This window comes from Portunus trituberculatus, chromosome 20 (genome assembly GCF_017591435.1).
Source record: "Portunus trituberculatus isolate SZX2019 chromosome 20, ASM1759143v1, whole genome shotgun sequence".
Classification (NCBI taxonomy): Eukaryota; Metazoa; Arthropoda; class Malacostraca; order Decapoda; family Portunidae; genus Portunus; species Portunus trituberculatus.
In genome coordinates this window covers 5,867,805-5,887,920 of record NC_059274.1, presented here as the reverse complement: position 1 = coordinate 5,887,920, position 20,116 = coordinate 5,867,805, and the positions used below count along the sequence as shown (strand labels likewise).

At 40.6% G+C, this 20,116-nt stretch overlaps 1 protein-coding gene across 2 annotated transcripts in view; it reads right to left on the bottom strand.

Annotated features, from left to right (window-relative positions):
* The window catches only part of LOC123506570 (neo-calmodulin-like), a 290,436-nt gene that overhangs the window by 246,881 nt on the left and 23,439 nt on the right, over positions 1-20,116 (bottom strand). For both annotated transcript variants that reach the window (XM_045258777.1, XM_045258780.1), the window contains exon 2: positions 1,640-2,854. In XM_045258777.1, the coding sequence (XP_045114712.1) occupies positions 1,640-1,726 (87 nt within the window). In that variant the 5' untranslated portion in view covers positions 1,727-2,854. The remainder of the gene's footprint in view (positions 1-1,639; positions 2,855-20,116) is intronic.

Genomic DNA, 20,116 nt, shown 5'->3' with positions numbered 1-20,116 from the left:
AAAGCTGACAACTTGCACCTTATCAGCGGATCAGACTTTACATTAAGAGAAAAGAGCTAAATTCAGAGGATATCAGAGCGGCAGGTTAACTGACTTCTAACTATAACTGATGATAATCCAGTGTTAATAGTTTTTATAGTAATAATAACAATAATAATGACAATGATAATAATACCAATCACTGAGGGTAATTTTTTTGTAGTATGAAATAGAGGTGAATTCACGTGTGTGTACCTTAATCAACATCTGTAGAGTTACGTGCAGGTAGGACAGGCACACAGATACACAGATACACAGATACACACAACACTCAGGAAGACAACACAAGGAAGGAAAATGCTGTGGTCATGAGTCAGGGAATGAACAGGGATGCAAATAAGTGCAAATAGGGGATAAGGTCAGCGTACCACAAGCTTCTACTTGCTCATGCAGCGCTCATGCAGCTGAGTCACGTTACAGGACGTGAACCCAGACTTGTAGAAAAGGTTGTAGACTGAAAGGACTGGAGAGATTCTTTATAGTACTGTCAAGATTCCAGAGATCAACAGACTTCCAGTGCAGAGAAATTGAAAGTATAGTGAACGTCTATGTACATTTTCTTTTTCAGCCTTCTCACAATTGCAGTTCAGTACGCACAGCTTTTTGTAAACAATGATAAAGAGATCTGGTATGGAATCTTGCTTTTCCTTATTGTCGCACCAAAGTTTTTGCTTATTTCTTTATTTTCTATTCCTTTTCATGCTGTTTCGTTATTGAAAATATTTCCTAGATTTAATATTTTTGCTTTCTTTTGTATGCTTCAAGTTTATCATTGTTTATATTGGCTGTGGGTTATCGTTAGGGTCAACATTTGTCTCTTCAATGTCTCTACTGTCTGTTCAGATTAACGTAAAGGCGAGACTCCTGCCAAGTCTTCTGTTTGGTCAACAGACATCTGTAGTGCCATGATAAAAAAAATAGTATATGGTGTTTTTTTGTTGTCGCCTAATTTATTCAATTGCTGGTGTTCACTGGTTAACGAGGTGAGTCTGCCGCCAAGTTAATCTGAACAGACCACAGTCAGCGTGAAATGAGTCGTTGTTCTCACACTACAGTGGATCGTCTGTACTGAGGCGTGTGCAGGAAACAGTCAGCCCCTCTGTCTTTCTCCATCAGAGGGTGGTAGTAGGTTTTCAAATACGGTGACGATACATGAAATTCGAAAGGATTGATTAGCATGCATCTTCATGTCTTCCATAAGCAATGAGAGGAAGGAGTATGCATTCATGATCCCGAGACGGAGATGATCAGAGATGAAATACTTGGACGGCACGTCACGTCATGCACACCACGCCAACGTCACCAGAACATCATAACCAGAGGAAATAAGACTCAAGACGCCCTCGCACCTGGACACTGAGGGGCGCGTCACCTTGCCCTGAACGTACCTGAGGCGGTGGACACTTAACACGGACGCCACAACACCACACACAGAATACGGACACCAGACCCACTGCTGACCACAATTAGTAGAAAGGAACTTACTGCTACCTGCTGAGGGGCGTGTATTAGGCTCAGCGGTCGCCTCTTCCTCTGGGTCAACAAAACCTGTAGGAGGGATGAACATGCCGCCTGCCACCACACGTGAGGGCCGCCTTACCTTGCTCCGGTTGCGTTTGTTCATAGCAGTCTCATTCTTCTTCTGGGCACTCATGCCCATGCGGGCTCCTGCGAATCTTCCCGCCATCTTGGACGCTCAGGTCTTGGTAATGGAAATTCGACGAGATGTGGAAACACTTAAGGTTCTACTTATTGCTTGAGAGAAGACAGACAGACGATGACGCTCCGTTGAGGTTCAGATTCTTTCCTCCGTTCTTGAGCTCAAACCAAGTTAACGACTGAGATGCGGGAGAGAAGGTTATAAAGTCGGAGTTGAGTTTGTTTGTACTCGGTGCGCGGCGTGTTCTCCCGAAGCCCTGGGCGAGGGTGTCTTCATGGAGAGAGAAACACGGGACTCTAGACACTTCCTCCCTCACTCACTCCCGCACTGACCGATCACAACACACGGAGGCAACACAAGTAAAGGTTTGCATACTGTTTACAGCTTTCTCCTCTGGTGCTGGGCCTTTCCTAAGTGCCTGGCAAGGATCCACCGCACGGCAGTCAAGGGGCGGAACCTCGAGAAGCTGCCTCGCGCGGCCGCTGGACACCGAACAGTCCGGAACAAGAAACACCAAATGGTTAGGAAGACTCAGGTTAGCTTAACGTTCAGTCTTTTTTGTATCACTTTAGTAAATATATATCTTTTCGAGAGAATCTTTTGTGAGCAGGGATAATCTTGAGCGTCGAGACAGGAGTTTCCCTTCTGTCACAGCTGCAGGGAAAAGGTATGACTTGGCAGAGTAACTCCTCAGGCAAACACTTCACCGCACAACTCTTCACTCTTCACCCGGAAACCTTGCAGATCCAGAGTCACGGAATAACAAGTATGTGCAGCACAACAGGCGCATCAAAAATAATATCTTGCCGACGTAGGTGAGAAGGCCCAAATATGTCTCTTTTCTTTATAAGTCTGTCTGTTTGGCGGATTGCTAAGTTCACCACACGAGTCCGTCAGCGACCACCTCAGAGTCACGCCGGAGTGAGGGGCTGGCTGGCCTGCGGAGGTGCGGGACGGGATGGCTGACGGGAGGACAGGATTCCTGGACTGTGGCGTGGGACGGGAATGATCCAGTGGCCGCCAGGAGCCGATGACCACAAGACGGGGCGACGAGGGCTGTGTATCGGAGCGGGGCCGGGCGGGGTGGGGCGGAACGGGTCCGATCTCCACGGGCAGAGTTGTGGGGTATCTTTGGGGTTTGTTGATGACGAGAAGCTGCAAGGAAAGTAATGCAGGTTGTGGTTGATGGTGGAGTGATAAAGGCTGCAAATGAAAGACGTAAATGAGTTTCACTAAGTCTTTGTCATACTTCAAGGCTGATGATTGTGATGGACCTCGTGATGGACATTGTAACTTCGCTTTTATTTTAGTTTCTTTCGTATAGACGAAAAGGTGAAAACATAAACAGAAAGCATACGCTGTTCATGGTTTTCGGTGCACAGAAAAGTAGGGAAAATGAATAAAACAAACGTCATTATGAGATTAGGATCTTAACGCGAAAACATGATGTCGGAGGAAGGAAAACACAACATAAACTTAAGAATCGCATTGCTGAGAGGTGCTTCCATGTTGCAATTCAGCGGTAAACCATTAATCTTTCTTTTTTATTGGGATATTCGAGTTTTTTAATGAGAGAGAGAGAGAGAGAGAGAGAGAGAGAGAGAGAGAGAGAGAGAGATTGCATTATAGAGATACGAAAGAGTCTCGTTTCATGTAGAGTAAGATATATTCAAACCTTTCAGAAATATGTAGAATAATATAAAACTTCAATGAGTAAATACTGAAGTCTGCGAAGATTAAGATGAGAGTGAAAGATCCAGACAAAGCACAGATCAATCGCACTTTAAAAATATTGCGACTTTCTTTACTGATTCCTTCCCATTAATATAGAACCATACGCCTGAGGAATAGCAAGGGTTCAAAGAGCGTCGACACTTTTCCAGCACACTAAGTATATGATGTAAAATAAATACTGAATCTTTAGCGAGTTGAGAGCTGAAAGGAAGACGGTCTGATTGAGTGCTGCCTTCCGTCAAGAGTCAAGCAAGCCGCATCAAACCATCACGCCCACCAAATGCCCACACTCACACACACACACACACACACACACACACACACACACGAAGTGGATTATATGCGATGTAACTTATTCCATTCCCTTAATTTCATGTTAAAGATTATTATTTTCTTATTTCTTGATATTATTATTTTTTTTTTTATAGGAACAGGGTGTCACTTCTCCCACACCTAAACATACACACGCATATATTTTTACAGATGACTTTAACCTATGTCCTTTTTTTCTTTTTTTCCTCTAATTTTATGGCACACATTGATCTTAATTTCTTATTACCTAATGTTACTTTTCTTCCAGCTGATAGTAGCGGATGGGAAGTCTTTTGCTTTCCTTTCCTGACCTCCCTACTCATAGAAAGGAACGGTGGAGTCAGAAAAAGGGAATCTGTTGCAGTGTTATACATCCTTTGAATTCCTTTGTATTCCTCTCCCCGTGACCCACAAAGTGGTGTGCGTGAGCTGCGAGGGGACGCGCGTGGCAGCTTCAGGACACAGCTGGTGACTGTGGCTTCGTTTGGGAATCTGCTCGTAACTTTCATTTGACCTTCCCATTATCCTAAACTCTTGTGCGCCATTTGCTGCTCTGTTCTAAGTGTCTCCGTGTGTGTGTGTGTGTGTGTGTGTGTGTGTGTGTGTGTGTGTGTGTGTGTGTGTGTGTGTGTGTGTGTGTGTGTGTGTGTGTGTGTGTGTGTGTGTGTTTACCTTTTCTTTCATTTTCTTTTAACTCACGTATATCCATCTTTCCTTCTCTCATTAGTCTAACAGCATTTCCCCTCAATTACCCAAACATCTGAGGATTTTAAGCATATTTAGTCTACTTATTTTTTATAGTTTCCTTTCTCAGTCTTGCATTGTCTTCTAACCTAACCTAACCTAACCTAACCTAACCTACCGTTTCCATTACTCTTCTTTTCCTTCCCAGTCTATCACAGAAGGGATTGCCACGTGTAGACCTGACATGATTTTTATTTTCCCTAACGTTCTTACTTCCTTACGTATTTTCCTCTTATGCTCTTGTAGTTTCCCTTATTTTTCTTTTATTTTTTGCAGCTTTCCTTATTTTCTACTCTTTCTGTTCCACCACCTTCCTTTATGTTCTCTTATTTATGCTGTAGTTTCCTTGTTTTCTCTTGCAACTTCCCTTATTGTCCATCTATATTCTTGTAGCTTGCCTTATTTTCCCTTATATTCCCCACACCAATTTTTTCCTTATGTTTTAGCAACCACCCTTATTTCCCCTTATGTCCTTATGTTTCTTATCATGTCCCCTGCCAAGCCTGAAGCCACAGCGCCATCCCATCATACAAAGCCCTCAATGTCACAACGCAGTAATACCCGAGCGGTCCCCTTTCACGATTATATAAAGCACCACTGCTCTATATAAACCCGAAGCTTCGTATTGTATATTTTATCTCCAACTGTCTATGCCGCGGCACTGATCCACCAAGCCTAACATGCCCGTTACTCGGCTAAAATGGTTCTCTCATGCTGGTTCTCTTTGATTAAACGACTTCCCGGCTCATATTCCCGTGGAGGAACCGAAGAAGCCGCCGAACACCCTTCTATCGAGGTATATCTATCGCTTTACTGCCTCTGTGCCCCTGTCTGGTTTTCGGTCTATTGGTTGGAAGGTAGGAAGGCTGCTCTCTCTCTCTCTCTCTCTCTCTTTACGTGGTTAGGAAGTTAAGTTAACCTCTGTAATTTCTACGTTATCTTCAATTTTATCTTTTGCATTGGAACTGTAAAAAAAAGTAAAGCAAAAACTCATATTCTTCATCCACGAATGTTCACAAGTACACGCCACGCGGGACACAACCACCAGTGCGCCACAATTAAGTGATTCAGGGAGAGGTGAGGGAGAAAGCCTTCTGATTATTTCACGTTGGGACGCGGTTGTTTGAAAGTTACTGCCTGACTAACCACACAGGGTCCAGGTCCTCTTCCTCTTGTTTTACTTGTCTTACTTGTTTTACTTGCTCTCTGAAACTTGTAGAGTCCAAAAAAAGGCGAGGGTCAGGTCTGGTAGTGTGCCAAGAGTGTGTCGCTGCAACTCCAAGCATTCTCTCCTTTCTCCTCTCTCTCTCTCTCTCTTTCTGTCTCCCTCGCTCTTTCTCCTCTCTGCCTCCTCTCACGTTGAAAAGAAAGTATGATTGGTCCTCTTCTCTTCTCTTTCACCTTCACTTTTCTTCTTCCCCTTTCCTCTTAAGTTCAGGAAAAGATATTATGATACACTCGCTTCTCTCTGTCTCTCCCTCTCCTCTTCACTGTACATATTCCTTCATGTAAAGTCCAGCATGGCGAAAGTGTTAGACCTTCTCTCCACTCCTCTTTCCCCTCCCTGTCCTCTCTACTATCTACTTTCATCTCACGTCCAGGAAAGTAAATTATGATGCATTCTCCTTTCTCTTTTCGCTCGCTCCTCTCTACTTTATTTGCTACATTCTCATATTTCTGTAATTTCTTTCTTCTTACTCTCTTTTCTTTCTTGTTTCTGCTCTTTACTTTTCTTTCTATTTCTCTTTCTCTTCCCATACATTCTCTTCGGTCTCCATTTCTCTATTATTCCCCTAATTTTTATCCTCTATTCTTTCTCCTTCCTTTCCTTTTCACCTCTTCTCATCTACGCCCAAGGAAAGGAAGTAAGATGGCGCACTGTGTTACCGCCGCCTCATGGACAGCGCTCGTCGTCTCACCTCGTTTTTCCTTCGTGTTTTGGTGGGTTACCTCGTCCCTTGCCAGGAGGACGCGGCTCTTCCTGTACTCAAGACTTAGGGTTATGAAGGCATCCCCCACGTTATCCTGTCCTCCGTCTCTCTCTCTCTCTCTCTCTCTCTCTCTCTCTCTCTCTCTCTCTCTCTCTCAAAAGCTCTAATTGAAATACAAAGATTTTTAGGGTGCTTTTATGGTTTTAGCAACAAATCAACAACTGTATGTATTATTGAAAGGCGAAGAAATAACCGCGTTACAGAACCCTGCCTAATTATCTCTGTGGCCTTTTGAAAACAGTAGTCGCGGGGGAGCAAAGCGTTTCTGATTACAGGACTGTTGTTCCAAGACTCGCTACGCACACCACCGCCAGACGTTCACTTGTTATTCTACCACAGCGAGGAGGTGGATCCCTTGCCCCGCGAGACTGATGGCTCTTTGATCCTCCTTTTACTGGATACGACATAAGTAAACAGCAAAAAAAAAAAAATGAAAAAAAATAGAAAAGAAAAGAAATGTTATTTATGTTGTTCTTTGTACCGGTTATCTATAGTCTTGTAAAGTACTCGACTGTTCTTCGTTTTCTATGTTGGAGTATCAGATATTTGTTATTTCAATTGGAGTATTATGCTTCTGGGAATCTATGCGTGGAATTTCACTAAGGAACGTTTGTTTTCTCATCATAACTATTTTCTAAGACCATAGAGATAATCAGCCAGGCTTTCTCTTGTTTCTGCTGATGATAATATAGAAATCTTGTCAAACTGCCGCTAGAGCCGTAAAAAAAAAAAAAATTATAAACCCGTATAACTTCAACTAGGAGTACAGCGTAGATGTGTTTCCGAATATAGTGGTTAATAAAGCTGAACAGTTATCTAGTAGTACAGTGAGAGATAAGAATAGGGAGACAAAATGAAGAGAACAGACAACTTGCCCGGATCACGCAAGGAAAGAGACACTAATGAAAGGACAACAGATTTTGAGAATTTTGAAGCAAGAGGAGAAGAGAATATCTAGCTAGTTAGAATCACTTGGACTGGAACAACAATTATCTCGCATGGGGAAAACACACTAAGAATAGGACGCAAGATAAAGAAAAAAAGATTGAAACGGGAAAGAAAAGCAAGTAATAACAGTTGATAAGGGCACGAGAGGAAAAGAGCAGACAAAAGCGAGAATGAGAATAGGATAAACCCAACAATTATCTCCGTCGGAAAGAGAATCTAAAAAAGAAAAGGAAACCGGGACAAAGGACAAAATGAGACAGAAAACAAGCAATTACAGAGGCTTAAGGAACGCGAGAAAAGAGAAGCAGACGAAAACGAGAATGAGAATAAGATAAGCCCAACAATTATCTCCCACGGAAAGAGAAGGTAAGAAGAACAAAAGAGAATAAAAGAATTGTGGAAACAACTAATTGCTATAGAGAATCACAATAGAACGAGAGAGAGAGAGAGAGAGAGAGAGAGAGAGAGAGAGAGAGAGAGAGAGAGAGAGAGAGAGAGAGAGAGAGAGAGAGAGAGAGAGAGAGAGAGAGAGAGAGAGAGAGAGAGAGAGAGAGAGAGATAATGAAAAGCTAAACCAAGGACAAGAACAAGACGAGGACAAAAAAAAATAAATAAAAAGTCTTTCCTGTAGGTTAGAGCACACGAGGACAAGAGAATCAGACGAAGAACATTAGCTTGTCCACATCTCGAGTGCTACAACAAATTATCTCTGGAGTCATTACGTTCCCGTCAGCATTACCTCCCCCCTTAAGATGAATTACTCCTAAACACGAGGCACAGAGGGTGGCAAAGTAACGTTCCACCCACACCCTTCCCTCCCTCATCTCGGAATCTCTCACTACTTTTCTCATTCTCTCTCTCATTCACCTATTTTTTTTTCTCATCCCTCCCTCAACTTGCCTCTGTCTTCATGGAATTTCTCACTGCGTCTTTCATTCTCTCTTTTCACCTGTTTTTCTCACCTCTGTCTCCTTCAATTTGCTTTCCTTACCTTCTCTAATTCTCTCTCTTTCACCTGCTTCTTTACCTATGCCTCCCTAAACTCGCCTCACTCAATCCCGTAATCTCTCTGTGCTTCTCTCATTCTCTCTCTCTCACCCTTTTTTTCACCTATGTCTTCCTAAACTATCCTCCTTCACCTCGTTGTTTCTCTCATTCATCTTCTTTCACCTATTTTCTCTACCTATGCCTTCCTCAACTTACCTTCCTTATCTCGTAATCTCTCACTGCTTCTCTAATTCTTCTTTCATCCCTACCTCTATCACCTATTTTCTTCACCTATGCCTCTCTCACCATGAAATTTCTTACTTCATCTTTCACCCCTGTCTCTTTCACTGCTTCTCTCACCTACTTTTTTGTTACCTCTACTTCCCTCGACTTGCCTCTCTAACCCCAGCCTTCCTCCTCGCCCTAGTCTTACCTGACCACACCTTTCAGCCTTGATTGCATATCCCGCCAGTTCTTTCTTACCTTCTTTTTTGTCTGTGATAACGTGAGGGTCTTAGTTTTACGTTATTCAGTTTTTTCTTTATTTTTTATTTTTTCTACGTTTTCTCGTTTGCTTTCATTTCCTTTTCTTGCAGTTTTACATGCTTTAATTTCCCTTTTTTTCTGTGTCTCTGGTTACTCTCATTATTATTTTTTGCCTTAAGCTGTTACTCTTTCTTATTTCTTTATTTTCTCTATCATATCTCTCTTTTTCCAGTTTTTTTTCCTTACAGGTCCTTTCCTTCTTAAGTTTTCCTCATTATTCAAATCTTCTTGCCTCCAATTTTTCCTGTCCTTTTTGAAATCTTATTTTCTTGTTTTCTTTATAATTCCGTGCCCTCCTCCCGTTTTACCTTTCATTATTTATTTAATTTTCTACATCTTTTTCTCTTCCAATTTTACCCCTTTCTTTATCTTAATTTCCTTTTTATCTTTTTATTCTTTTTTGGATGTCTTGCCTTTCTTTCCTCTTTTTACCCTTTTGTGTCCCTTTCATTATCTCTCGCCTTGGTTCTTGTCTTCCTAGTTCCTCTCTTTGTCTTTCCTACTGTGAGTCCACTTTCTTATCTTTCCAAACTACCAAAGCTTTCTTACCTTTAACCCCTTCAGTACCAGGACACGTTTTCATATTTATTCTGCTTCTATTTGGTGATTTTATAGTTTCAGAAACTTTCGTAGGGATTAACATAGTGAAGATTATGGCCATTAAACTTCTAACTTCCATAAATCCTTCCTAATGTAAATAAAATCGTCTACTCACACAAAAACCTCAAGGTAAAAAATACGTCCCAGTACTGAAGGAGTTAACCTTAACTTGCTGTTCCTTGCCCGTCCCCATCCCTTGCCTTTCCAAGTTCGCACAGCCTCAGGTGACGACTCATTACATTTGTATTCTATTACTTTCGGGGAGGCAGGAACCCAGGTGTGTGTGGGGACATAATGGGGTGTCAGGTGGCTCACTTCCGCTCAACACCTGACCTAACCTCAATATTTACTTTCCCAGCAGGTGTGTGTGCGGTTACCTTTGTGTGGATGAATGTAAAGTATGAGTGTGTTTTCTTGTTTTTCTCTCTCCTTTTCTCCTCTCTCCCACTGACGATCTGAGCGCCACTCCTCACCTTTTCACTCTTCGCTCCCAGATTAACATTTTCCCATTCACGATTCCGAATGTTCAGGTTGAATTCATTAAAACTTTTCCCTGACGACGCTGACACTGTGCCTCTCTCCCATTTAAGGCTAATTGGACTTCTGTGGCCATTAAAAAGAACTCAGACCAACGAGAGAGAGAGAGAGAGAGAGAGAGAGAGAGAGAGAGAGAGAGAGAGAGAGAGAGAGAGAGAGAGAGAGAGAGAGAGAGAGAGAGAGAGAGAGAGAGAGAGAGAGGAGGCTACTGGAGATTAAATCTATTACATGTAACTTTGATGTAGGAAAAAATTAATTGCTAGATGATGGAGGTACTAAAAAAAGCAAGGGAAAGGTAAGGCCAGGTAAGAAGCGTGACAAGTAATTAGACACGTAGACAGGTGAGGTGCTACAGCAGAATAATGAGTATTGAGTGGTAGGAAAATAAAGTACCTTGTCTCAATTTGTGTTTTCCTACCACTCAATACTTACATTTGTCTTCATCTCAACAGAATAATAAGTAGATAGGTAGAGATAGACAGATAGATACAAGGGCAAAGATAGATAGATAAACAGTTAGATAGTTGGATATACAGATAGACAGGCAGACAAACACGAGTGGTGAAATAATGAATGCAAATTGCAGTATATGAAACGAAAAGCATTTACGAACCACTTGGCTCTGCAGTGTCAGCGCAGTAAGTGTCCCTCGCGATCTGAACGAACATATCGCGTAATGATGGAAACACTCAATGGTGGCGTTCGTTTTCAATGTGGCTATAAAATTTTCCGCAGAATTTCGAGTCGATTGGACATTGTAATTGGGACGACTCTTGACTGTCTATACCTTCATTTCAACTCGATTAATTTCAACTGTTTAAGATATGAAAATAAGATCTTAGATGTACCTTTATAGAAAAAAAAAATCAGAACTTTTATTTTCATTTAACATTCCTTTCAATATCTCAACACAGCTTCATTTCAACTCCTAATCCCATGAAAATAACACAACACACTAACATATACATTCTCTTCACACAAACCACTCCTATCGATCTCAATGTCCTTCCCGTAACTCAATAGAACCACAATTCAACATTACCCCTTAAAAGAACAGAAACGCCTCGTGAAGTCCTTACTGTTCAAACACTACGCAGTTCTTCTTTAAGCTAACCACGCGTAGCATCCTTTTACGAGACGAGGAGAACGCTTTTCAACCTTCATTTCCTCCCCCATCCCCCACACCGTCTCTCTCCGCTACGTCTGTTATGTAGCTCAAGGGCGACGAAACTTGAGTGGACGGCTCTTCTTTCAAGTGAACGTGTTGGGGAGACTGAAACGGGCGGAAACGGAACTATTTTGGAACCATTCTCAAGTTTGCCGTCGCTTAGGAACTGTTTTGGGAAGCCTTTCTGTTCTTTATGTTTTCCTGAATCGCTTCTTCATTACGCCGCGGTTTATTGTGCTCGCTCGTGAGAGAGAGAGAGAGAGAGAGAGAGAGAGAGAGAGAGAGAGAGAGAGAGAGAGAGAGAGAGAGAGAGAGAGAGAGAGAAGCAGTCACGTCCCATCATACTTACTCATCGGTATAACGTTTTTACCGTCTGTTTTTCTCTTTATTATTTGGCGGCGAAGGGAAAAATACAACAGCACATTTATGGTGTGAGAACTGAGCACCCGCAGCCTCCGTGACGCTTTAAAGCCGCCGTATTGTGGCTCTCTTTAATGATGCAGGCAGAGATGATTCGTCATGTTTACCTTTGAGAGAGAGAGAGGGGGATGGTGGAGGAAGGAGTTATTTTGAGGGTATTAGTGGCGATTTTCCATTCCCTTTTCTCTCTCCCTCTTTCTCTCTCTCTCTCTCTCTCTCTCTCTCTCTCTCTCTCTCTCTCTCTCTCTCTTTCCCTGGTAAACTAGATACATGACTTTCATTATCACTGACTTTTTAAATTTCCATATGTATAGAGCACATTTTGCCTTCCACCGCACACTGGCTGTCGATAATGCCAGGAAATTAGACGTAAAGGCGTTATTGAATATTCTTTCATGGTGCGGGGGAGGAGAATCAGTGACCAGAGGAAAGTACAGGTACCATAAGAACTAATATGTGTAGATTCTGTGCTTGTTATTCTCCATTTTCGTAGAGGTTTTAATGTAATTCATGAGTTTTGTCTCTTATTTTCTTTCTATATGCTGTGCGTAAAGCTACATCGATTTACTGGATTTTCGGGGTGTTTCTGTGGTTTTAGTGAAAGATTAACAAGATTCCTACATTATTAACAGAAGAAACACTCATGGAAACAATTAATCATCTATCTTCGTGACGTTTTGATACTGATGTAAGAGCAAAGAAAAAAACTCCCTTATATAACTTATAATGAATGAGCAAAGAAAAATCTACCTTACATAAAATTCCATTCAATATCTTAGACACTGGACTTGGGAAGGTCGTTTCTTTGGGCAGCTGTGTCAAAGGATATCAATGTGCAAGGTGGTGTGTTTCGCCTCCTGACTATCGACTCACGGTGAAGGAATGGGAGGGGGGAGAAAGAGGAGAGGGAAGGAGATTGGGGCTCTATGTTTCAGCCGCGATGCTCAGTCCTGATAGATTGTTATGGTCTCCGCGTGACAAACTAGTCCCTGATTTCTCGTTAACTGTCGCGCCATCGCAGTTCAATCTCCCTTGTGTTTCCTTCTCATTCCTGCCTTTTTCTGCGTAATGTGAGATCGCCATGTGGAGGCTTACGAATTACGTGTATCTATGTTTGGGTCGTGTTCGTTATATCTTTCCCACTTCCTCCTTTCCTTTCTTGTAAGGCGAAGGTCACGGGTTAAGGGCCACTAAATTACGTGTTTTTTGTTACATTATCGATTAGGGTTGTTGCATTATAGGTGAATTTTCCTTCTTCCTTGTATTCCTTCTCCATGAACTGGAAACTACTATGTTTATGTGATATACTTGTGTTTCTTATAGCTTCCATCTATTTGTGTTTCTCTTATGATAAAATACTTGGTTTCATTTTTGTTTTCCTGTTCTTTCTTTCAATACTTTCCTCTCACCTTTCATCTAAGTGAGTTTAGGATAAAAAAGCCAATAACTGAATGTCTACAAAATGAGTGTATTTTATCACATTACCAGTCAAGTCTGTCTCCATACTGATTACACACCTGACTCAAGTTGTCCATCACATTATTTTTTTCACTATTTCATCACATTTATTTCATTTTAATTTCCTTGAGGTGATGTAAATTGTGAAAAGTGGCAAAGTTTCATATTTGTATTGCATTAAACCTTACCTAGTTATTATTCAATTTCCTCGTGTTTCCATCCTTCTCATAACTTTTTGAGCGCTACGAGTTTAAAATTTTGAAGTTAGTTGAGTTTTGCTGCGTTGTCTATTTCTCTTTCTTTTTACCTGTCATCGGTCTTACGCTTCTTTACTTGTTTTAATAGTTTTCTTGTATATTTTCAGATACTTCACAAAGGAACTTGGAGCGAGAGCCGGACTGCCGAGGCGTCTAAGTAGTTGTTTTCTTTTCTTTTTTTTTTTTTTTTTTTTAGTTCAGTTTCTCCTCGTAACACTCCAGTTTTTCTTCTGGTCTTAAAAGAGAATTGTTTTTCCTCCTCTCAAGTTTGCATTTACCCGCGTTAAAGTAGGGCCTTCACGAGCTTCACGGGACACACACACACACACACACACACACACACACACACACACACACACACACACACACACACACACACACACACACACACACACACAGACAGACATTTTGGCTTTTACTCTAATGCATTAATGTTTCTTTTTTCCCTAAATGTACAAAAATACATTACATTTTTTCTGCAAACGTGATTTTTTTTTTCTGTCACGTTTGCATTTTGCTGTTTCATTCATGGTCTCTTTTTATTTTTTAGCCTCTCTTTATTTCACAGTTTTCAGGGGTCATAAAGAGCGATTAGCCAGAAATTCACAGCCGTTTTTCCCTTTCACGATACAAAGATCAATTCGAACTATCACTAGGGTCAAAGAAACACACTAATGAACTTCACCTACAGTCTATCATGAAATTTCTAAAGTTCCTCTTGTTAATGCTACAGAAGCCTTGGTCCACTAACATTAGAACTTTTACATCAGTCTATAGTAATATATTTCAAGATTTTTCTTCCCTTTATTGATACGGAATCTATTTTTTTATACCATGTGGATTTTTCAAGGGAATTTATCGGCTAAAAGGGATATCTTTGGGGTACCTTCTATCTCAAAGCCCACCCGCTAAGAAACCGCTGCCCCGAGTGAGGAAGCCTAACCTACACTCGGACCGTGGACAGCATTCGAGGCTACTCAAACCCGAAAGGACGCATGGCTCCACTGTACCACGGCGGCTTCTTACTACACAACCACAAGAAACATAATAACACCCTTGCAAACTCCCACTACACTCAATAGTAAGATTTTCACTGCTGTTCTTCCCTTTAGTGGCACAGATTCCTTGCTACACTAACACTATAATCACAATAATGCCCTTACAAATTCAAACTACAGCCCGTTAAAGATAATAGACGTGGAGAGTGCAATACTTGAAAATACGGCCCCTGTGAACTGAACTAATTGCAAAACAGAAACTCGCCAGGAGAATAAATACCACGGAATGGGAGAACATGTGTGTGTGTGTGTGTGTGTGTGTGTGTGTGTGTGTGTGTGTGTGTGTGTGTGTGTGTGTGTGTGTGTGTGTGTGTGTGTTTACTACTGATGTATTCATATATCGCCTCGTGTCCTGCTTGTCTGATTAAGTGACTGAGAGTAGGAATAATGTGTGGGTAGGGAAATGCGACACCAAGTAGTTAGAATCGAACTGAACGAAAGCGATTGGAATAAACAGCGTGGCCACAAAGAAATGATACTAAAACAACGAAAAAAAGTGAAGCGTCTGTAAGAAAGTTGTAAAAGGTATAACGATAGATAACGTGACAGATAAGACCGTAGTAAAATAAAAAGATAAGAACCCGTAAAAATAATGAGAGAGAGAGAGAGAGAGAGAGAGAGAGAGAGAGAGAGAGAGAGAGAGAGAGAGAGAGAGAGAGAGAGAATAGCGTGGGATGAGTAATTAGATATGCTACACAGCCCCATCATAACAAAACACAACATCTTAACCTGATCCAATCCTCTCATAACGTCTAGAACATCAAGTCGACCACATTTCTTCATTCTTTTTACTGAACAATTGAGATAAAACCATTAACTATTCTCGACACTGTTCAGTTTTTTCCTATTTCCTTTTTCCTTCCCTAATACAAATTCATACTTTATCGTATATACTTTTATAACTACAATTTGCCTCCTTTATGAAACACCGCCTTTTTATGTTCTTATTTTATCTTTATTGTATTCTGTAAACTTTCTTATCTTTATTAATCTCTGAGTTTTTATCCCTTTTACTTCCTCGTTTCAGCCTCCTCTTGGTTATTATCTTCATCTCCTTCCTCTCTTCCTCCGTTTATCGTATCCTAGTTTTCTTAATACTTTGGGTCCCCTCGTTATTGCCTCTTGTCTATTCCCTCGTTCACGTGTATTTTTATTACTTTATGCGTCCTGTTATCGCCTCTCTCTCTCTCTCTCTCTCTCTCTCTCTCTCTCTCTCTCTCTCTCTCTCTCTCTCTCTCTCCGTGTTTGTATTGTGTCTGTTATTAGTGTTTGTTTTCTTTTTCCTTTCTTTTATCACAATTTGCTATTTTTCTTTATTTTGTGCCTCTTTTGTTATGGCATTTCTTCTCTTTTCTCCTGTTTTTTTTATGCCATATTTTCCTTTCTTCCTTTCTTCTATTTATCATCGTTTCCAGCATTTATTTTCCTACATTTTCCTTCATTTTTTTATTACCTATTATTCTCTTATGGACTTTTAATTCTATCTTTTTTTCACCTTTTCTTTTTTTTTACTTCCTTTCAACTAATAATTTTTCACGATTTATCCCTACTCAATTTTTCTTCATTTCTTCATTTATTTTTAGCTCTCGTTTCTTCTCTCATATTTCCTACTTCATTACCTCGTCCCTCGTCCCTCTCCCTCTCTCTCTCCCTCTCTCCGCAGGCTAGCTAGGACAATCAATAGAGAGGAAGTGAAGGAAGTGGGAGAGATCTAAACTGTTGCCTCTTGATACCTCCTCTTCCTCTTTATCTTCTTACTGATGCCTTCTTCTCTTCCTTCTTCTACTTTTCCTCTTTCGTTTCTTCTTCTCATTTTTCTTAACATCATCCGCATTTTCATCATTGGTTGTTGTTGATGTCTTCTTCTTCTTTTAATTTTCCTTCTTCTTTTCATTCTTTTTTTTCTTCTTCTTCTTCTACTTCTTTTTTTTTTTGCTTCTTCTTCTTCTTCTTCTTCTTTTGTACATAAATTTTCTATTAATTTTGCATATTTCAGATAGGAAATTTACTTAATCTATTACAATATACCTCTTTTATCTCTCTCTCTCTCTCTCTCTCTCTCTCTCTCTCTCTCTGAACGATACATTCCTATATTTTCCCCCTTAGCGTTTTTTTCCCCATCAATTTTGCTCCCATTGATTTTCCTGGTTAATATTCAAGGCAAACTCTTTCCTTTCCTTGTTTACGTTAAGTGACCCAGCTGTTTCCATTTTTAATTTTTTCCCCTCCTTTTTTTTTATCTACCTACCATCAGCCCATCTACCTTCACATGCCGTACTGCTCTCTCCTCCTCCTCTTCTTCCTCCTCCTCCTCCTCCTCCTATTCCTCTTTCTCCTCGTCTTCCTCTTCCTCTTCCTCCTACTCCTCATCGTTCTATCTCCATCGGGTGGCCAGTAATTGGTAAGGGAAATGTCACAAATAATTATCAGTTGCCTTTCCCTGTTTCTTGCTTTTTTTTTCGTTTTTATTTCGTATTTCCTATCATCTTTTCATATTCTTTCATACGCTTTTTTGCTGCATTTTTTTTTCGTTAATAGTTCTTTTTCTTTCTTTCTTTCTTTCTTTCTTTCATACTTCTTCTTCTTCTTCTTCTTCTTCTTCTTCTTTTTCTTCTTCTTCTTAATGTTCTTTTCCTTCTTCTTCTTCCTCTACTATTATCTCTGTTATTTTCTCTCCCTATTCAGTTTTCTTATCCTCACTTACCTCAATCTCTCTCTCTCTCTCTCTCTCTCTCTCTTATCTTACTCAATTATTCCACTCCCCTCGCTATTTTCGCGTTTTCCTTCTAGTCTCCCTTTCTCTCCGTCTCTGTGATTCTTCCCCTCACTCGTTATCTCCTTTGTCACTATTGTTTTGTGACTTTGTTTGCTCCTCTGCTCTGAATTTTTCTTTCACAGCTTAGGTAATTTTTGTTCTTTATTTTTTGGATTTTCTGCTCAACAAGTGCCTTAGCGTTCCTTTATTTACATTATTGTGTATTTGCTGTCTGATTTCTTTTTTTTATTGTAAGAGGACACACACACACACACACACACACACACACACACACACACACACACACACACACACACACACACAGACCGCTCTTATTGTATTACGTCACAAGTTGTCCCAAATATAACTTTCCACGACCATTCACAACTTACAACATTGTACAGGATCTAGAAACTTTTTTTTTTCACTATTACCCAGAAATATATTTGTGGATAGTTCTGGCTCCAATTTCTTCTTTATATGAAGTTTTTACATAAGAACTGTGACTTGGAATGCGATTTTTTTTCTACATATAATTCCACACATATGTTTGTCTGGTGTTTCTTACTATTTAATTTTTGTTCCGTTTCTGGACATCTATGCAGGTTCCTTATTTGTTGCTTTATACATAAGCTGTTTTCCTCTTTCCTCCACTATCCTCTCTCATCACCACAACCAACATATTCTCCAACTCTTTCCTCCTTCCTGCCATTCCAATTTCTCTCCTATTCCTTCTTTCTATTCTTTTAAGCTCATTCCTCTATTATTAGCTATTTCTTTTCTTTTCTTGCACATCACACACCTTTCACCTTTTATTCTGATCCTAATTCATCTCCTTTTCCTCTGCATTTCCATTCCTTTCTCCATTTCTCGGTTATTCCCCATTTTCCTCCTCTTTTCTCTCCCGTATCACTCTCCTTTTTCCTCTTATTCTGGTTCGTCCTAATCTATCTCCTCCTCCTTTTCCTTTACATTTCTTCCTCCGGTCATTTTAATCTATCTCCGTCTCTTCCTCCTTCCTTTGCAGTGTCCTCACCACGTCCCCAAGCCTCCCTATCACCTCTTTCCTCATGCCCTCCCTCTTAAAGTTCCTTCTCGTCTTTCCTCCTTCCCTTTTTCTCCTCCCTCCCATCCCACGAGCCTCCATCTCTTCGGCTGTCTCGTGTTATCAGAGTAACGACACAGTTTCTTGGGTTTTCCGTTACTTTTGTGTGACGGGAATATATCGCTTGTGGCCTCCGCGCCCTTGGGGAAAAACTGGCGGTATCATTTTGTGTACGTACTAAAGTGTCCTCTCCGTGGCTCGATCTGGTACTTTTTTTTTTTTTTTTCTCTCGGACTGGGTTGGGTTCTGAGGGTGTTTGGTGGTTATGTTTTGCTTTTGTCGTGGTTTGTCTTGTGGTGGTGGTGGTGGTGGTGGTGGTGGTGGTGGTGGTGGTGGTGGTAGTGTTTGTGGGAGTGATTTTGGTGGTTCTTTTCATTTTTCTAATTTAATTTAATTTCTTTGACATTCTTCTTCATTTCTTAGTCTTCTTTCCTCCTCTTCCTTCATTTTCTCTACCTATGCATTTCCCTTCCTCATTCCTTACTTTTTTCCTTACCTCTACTTTCCCACTTCTCACTACCAGTTCCTCCTACCTCCCTATCTCCATGCCCACCTTCCTCCGTCCCTTCATTCTCTCCCATCCTCCCACCTTCCCTCCTTCCCTTCACGATAAGTTCCCTCCCAAGGCACGTCTTTCTCCCTCCCTCCTTATCTAACGTGTAGCCTTCCGCCTCGAGCCTCAAAACATATTACTATTTTTTGTCTCTCCTTAATTATCGGTATTTCTGAAGTCACATGAGCGCCGAAAGAAGTTTATTGCGCTGGGAGATGAGTTTTTATTTATCCATTTCATGTTTTTGTATGTTTTTAGAATGTTAGATATATATTTTGTGAATGGTGGGTGATGTGCATTTGTTATCACTACTACTACTACTACTACTACTATTACTACTATACTGATGATGCTACACGAGAAATGTGAATAAACTGAATAAAGGAGACGGATGGAAGAAGTGCTTTTGATTTCCGAGTTAGAATGACTGAGGGAGAGAATATAGAAAGACGAGGAAGAGTAAGTAGATAAGGAATATCAGAGTAAGAAGAAAGAAAGTGAGGAAGTGAAAAGTGAGGAAAAAGAATGTAAATGAATTAGCCAGAAAACAAAGAAGAGAAAAGAGGAAAGAGAAAAACACCGACAAGAAAGATAGAAAAGAAAAAGGAAACAGGACAATAATAAAAGAAAAACAACAGGAAGATAAAGACAACAAAAGAGAAGAGAAAAAATAAACAAAAGAAAAATCACGATAATTAAAAAAAGCAGAAGAAAGGAAAAGAATTGAAAACAACAAAGGGAAGTGTAGAGAAAACAAGGAGAGGTGGAGGGGAAGGGCAGGTGGAGAGGAGGGAGGTGGAGGGCGGCGTAAGTTCAAGGTCAGGTACGTGATAGACTAACAGGGAAGAGAAAATGACATCCCAGAGCCCAGGTAATTTTTTTAAAGGCGCCGTCACACTCCCTTCCTGCTCTCCCTCACTGCTCTCTCTCCTCTCACCTGGGATGTGGACTTTGCCTCTCCTTCACTTTTGTTGAGCTTACGATGAAATGTCGATACAGTTACTTATAAATGCTCCGTGGAAAAAGGAATATATGACATGTTAGTTTTGAGAATATTAGTAAAAAATATATACTTGTTTTAGTTTGAGATAAGATATCAGTCTTCTTTTTATGTGTTGTCTCTTTTTTCCTTCACCTTAAGTTTATTTAGAATAGGAAGCTACTGATAAATGTTCCTCAGAATAAATATTAGATTATCTGTTTTACTAAATCTTGATAAAAAAAACTGCACTTCACTTTGAGCT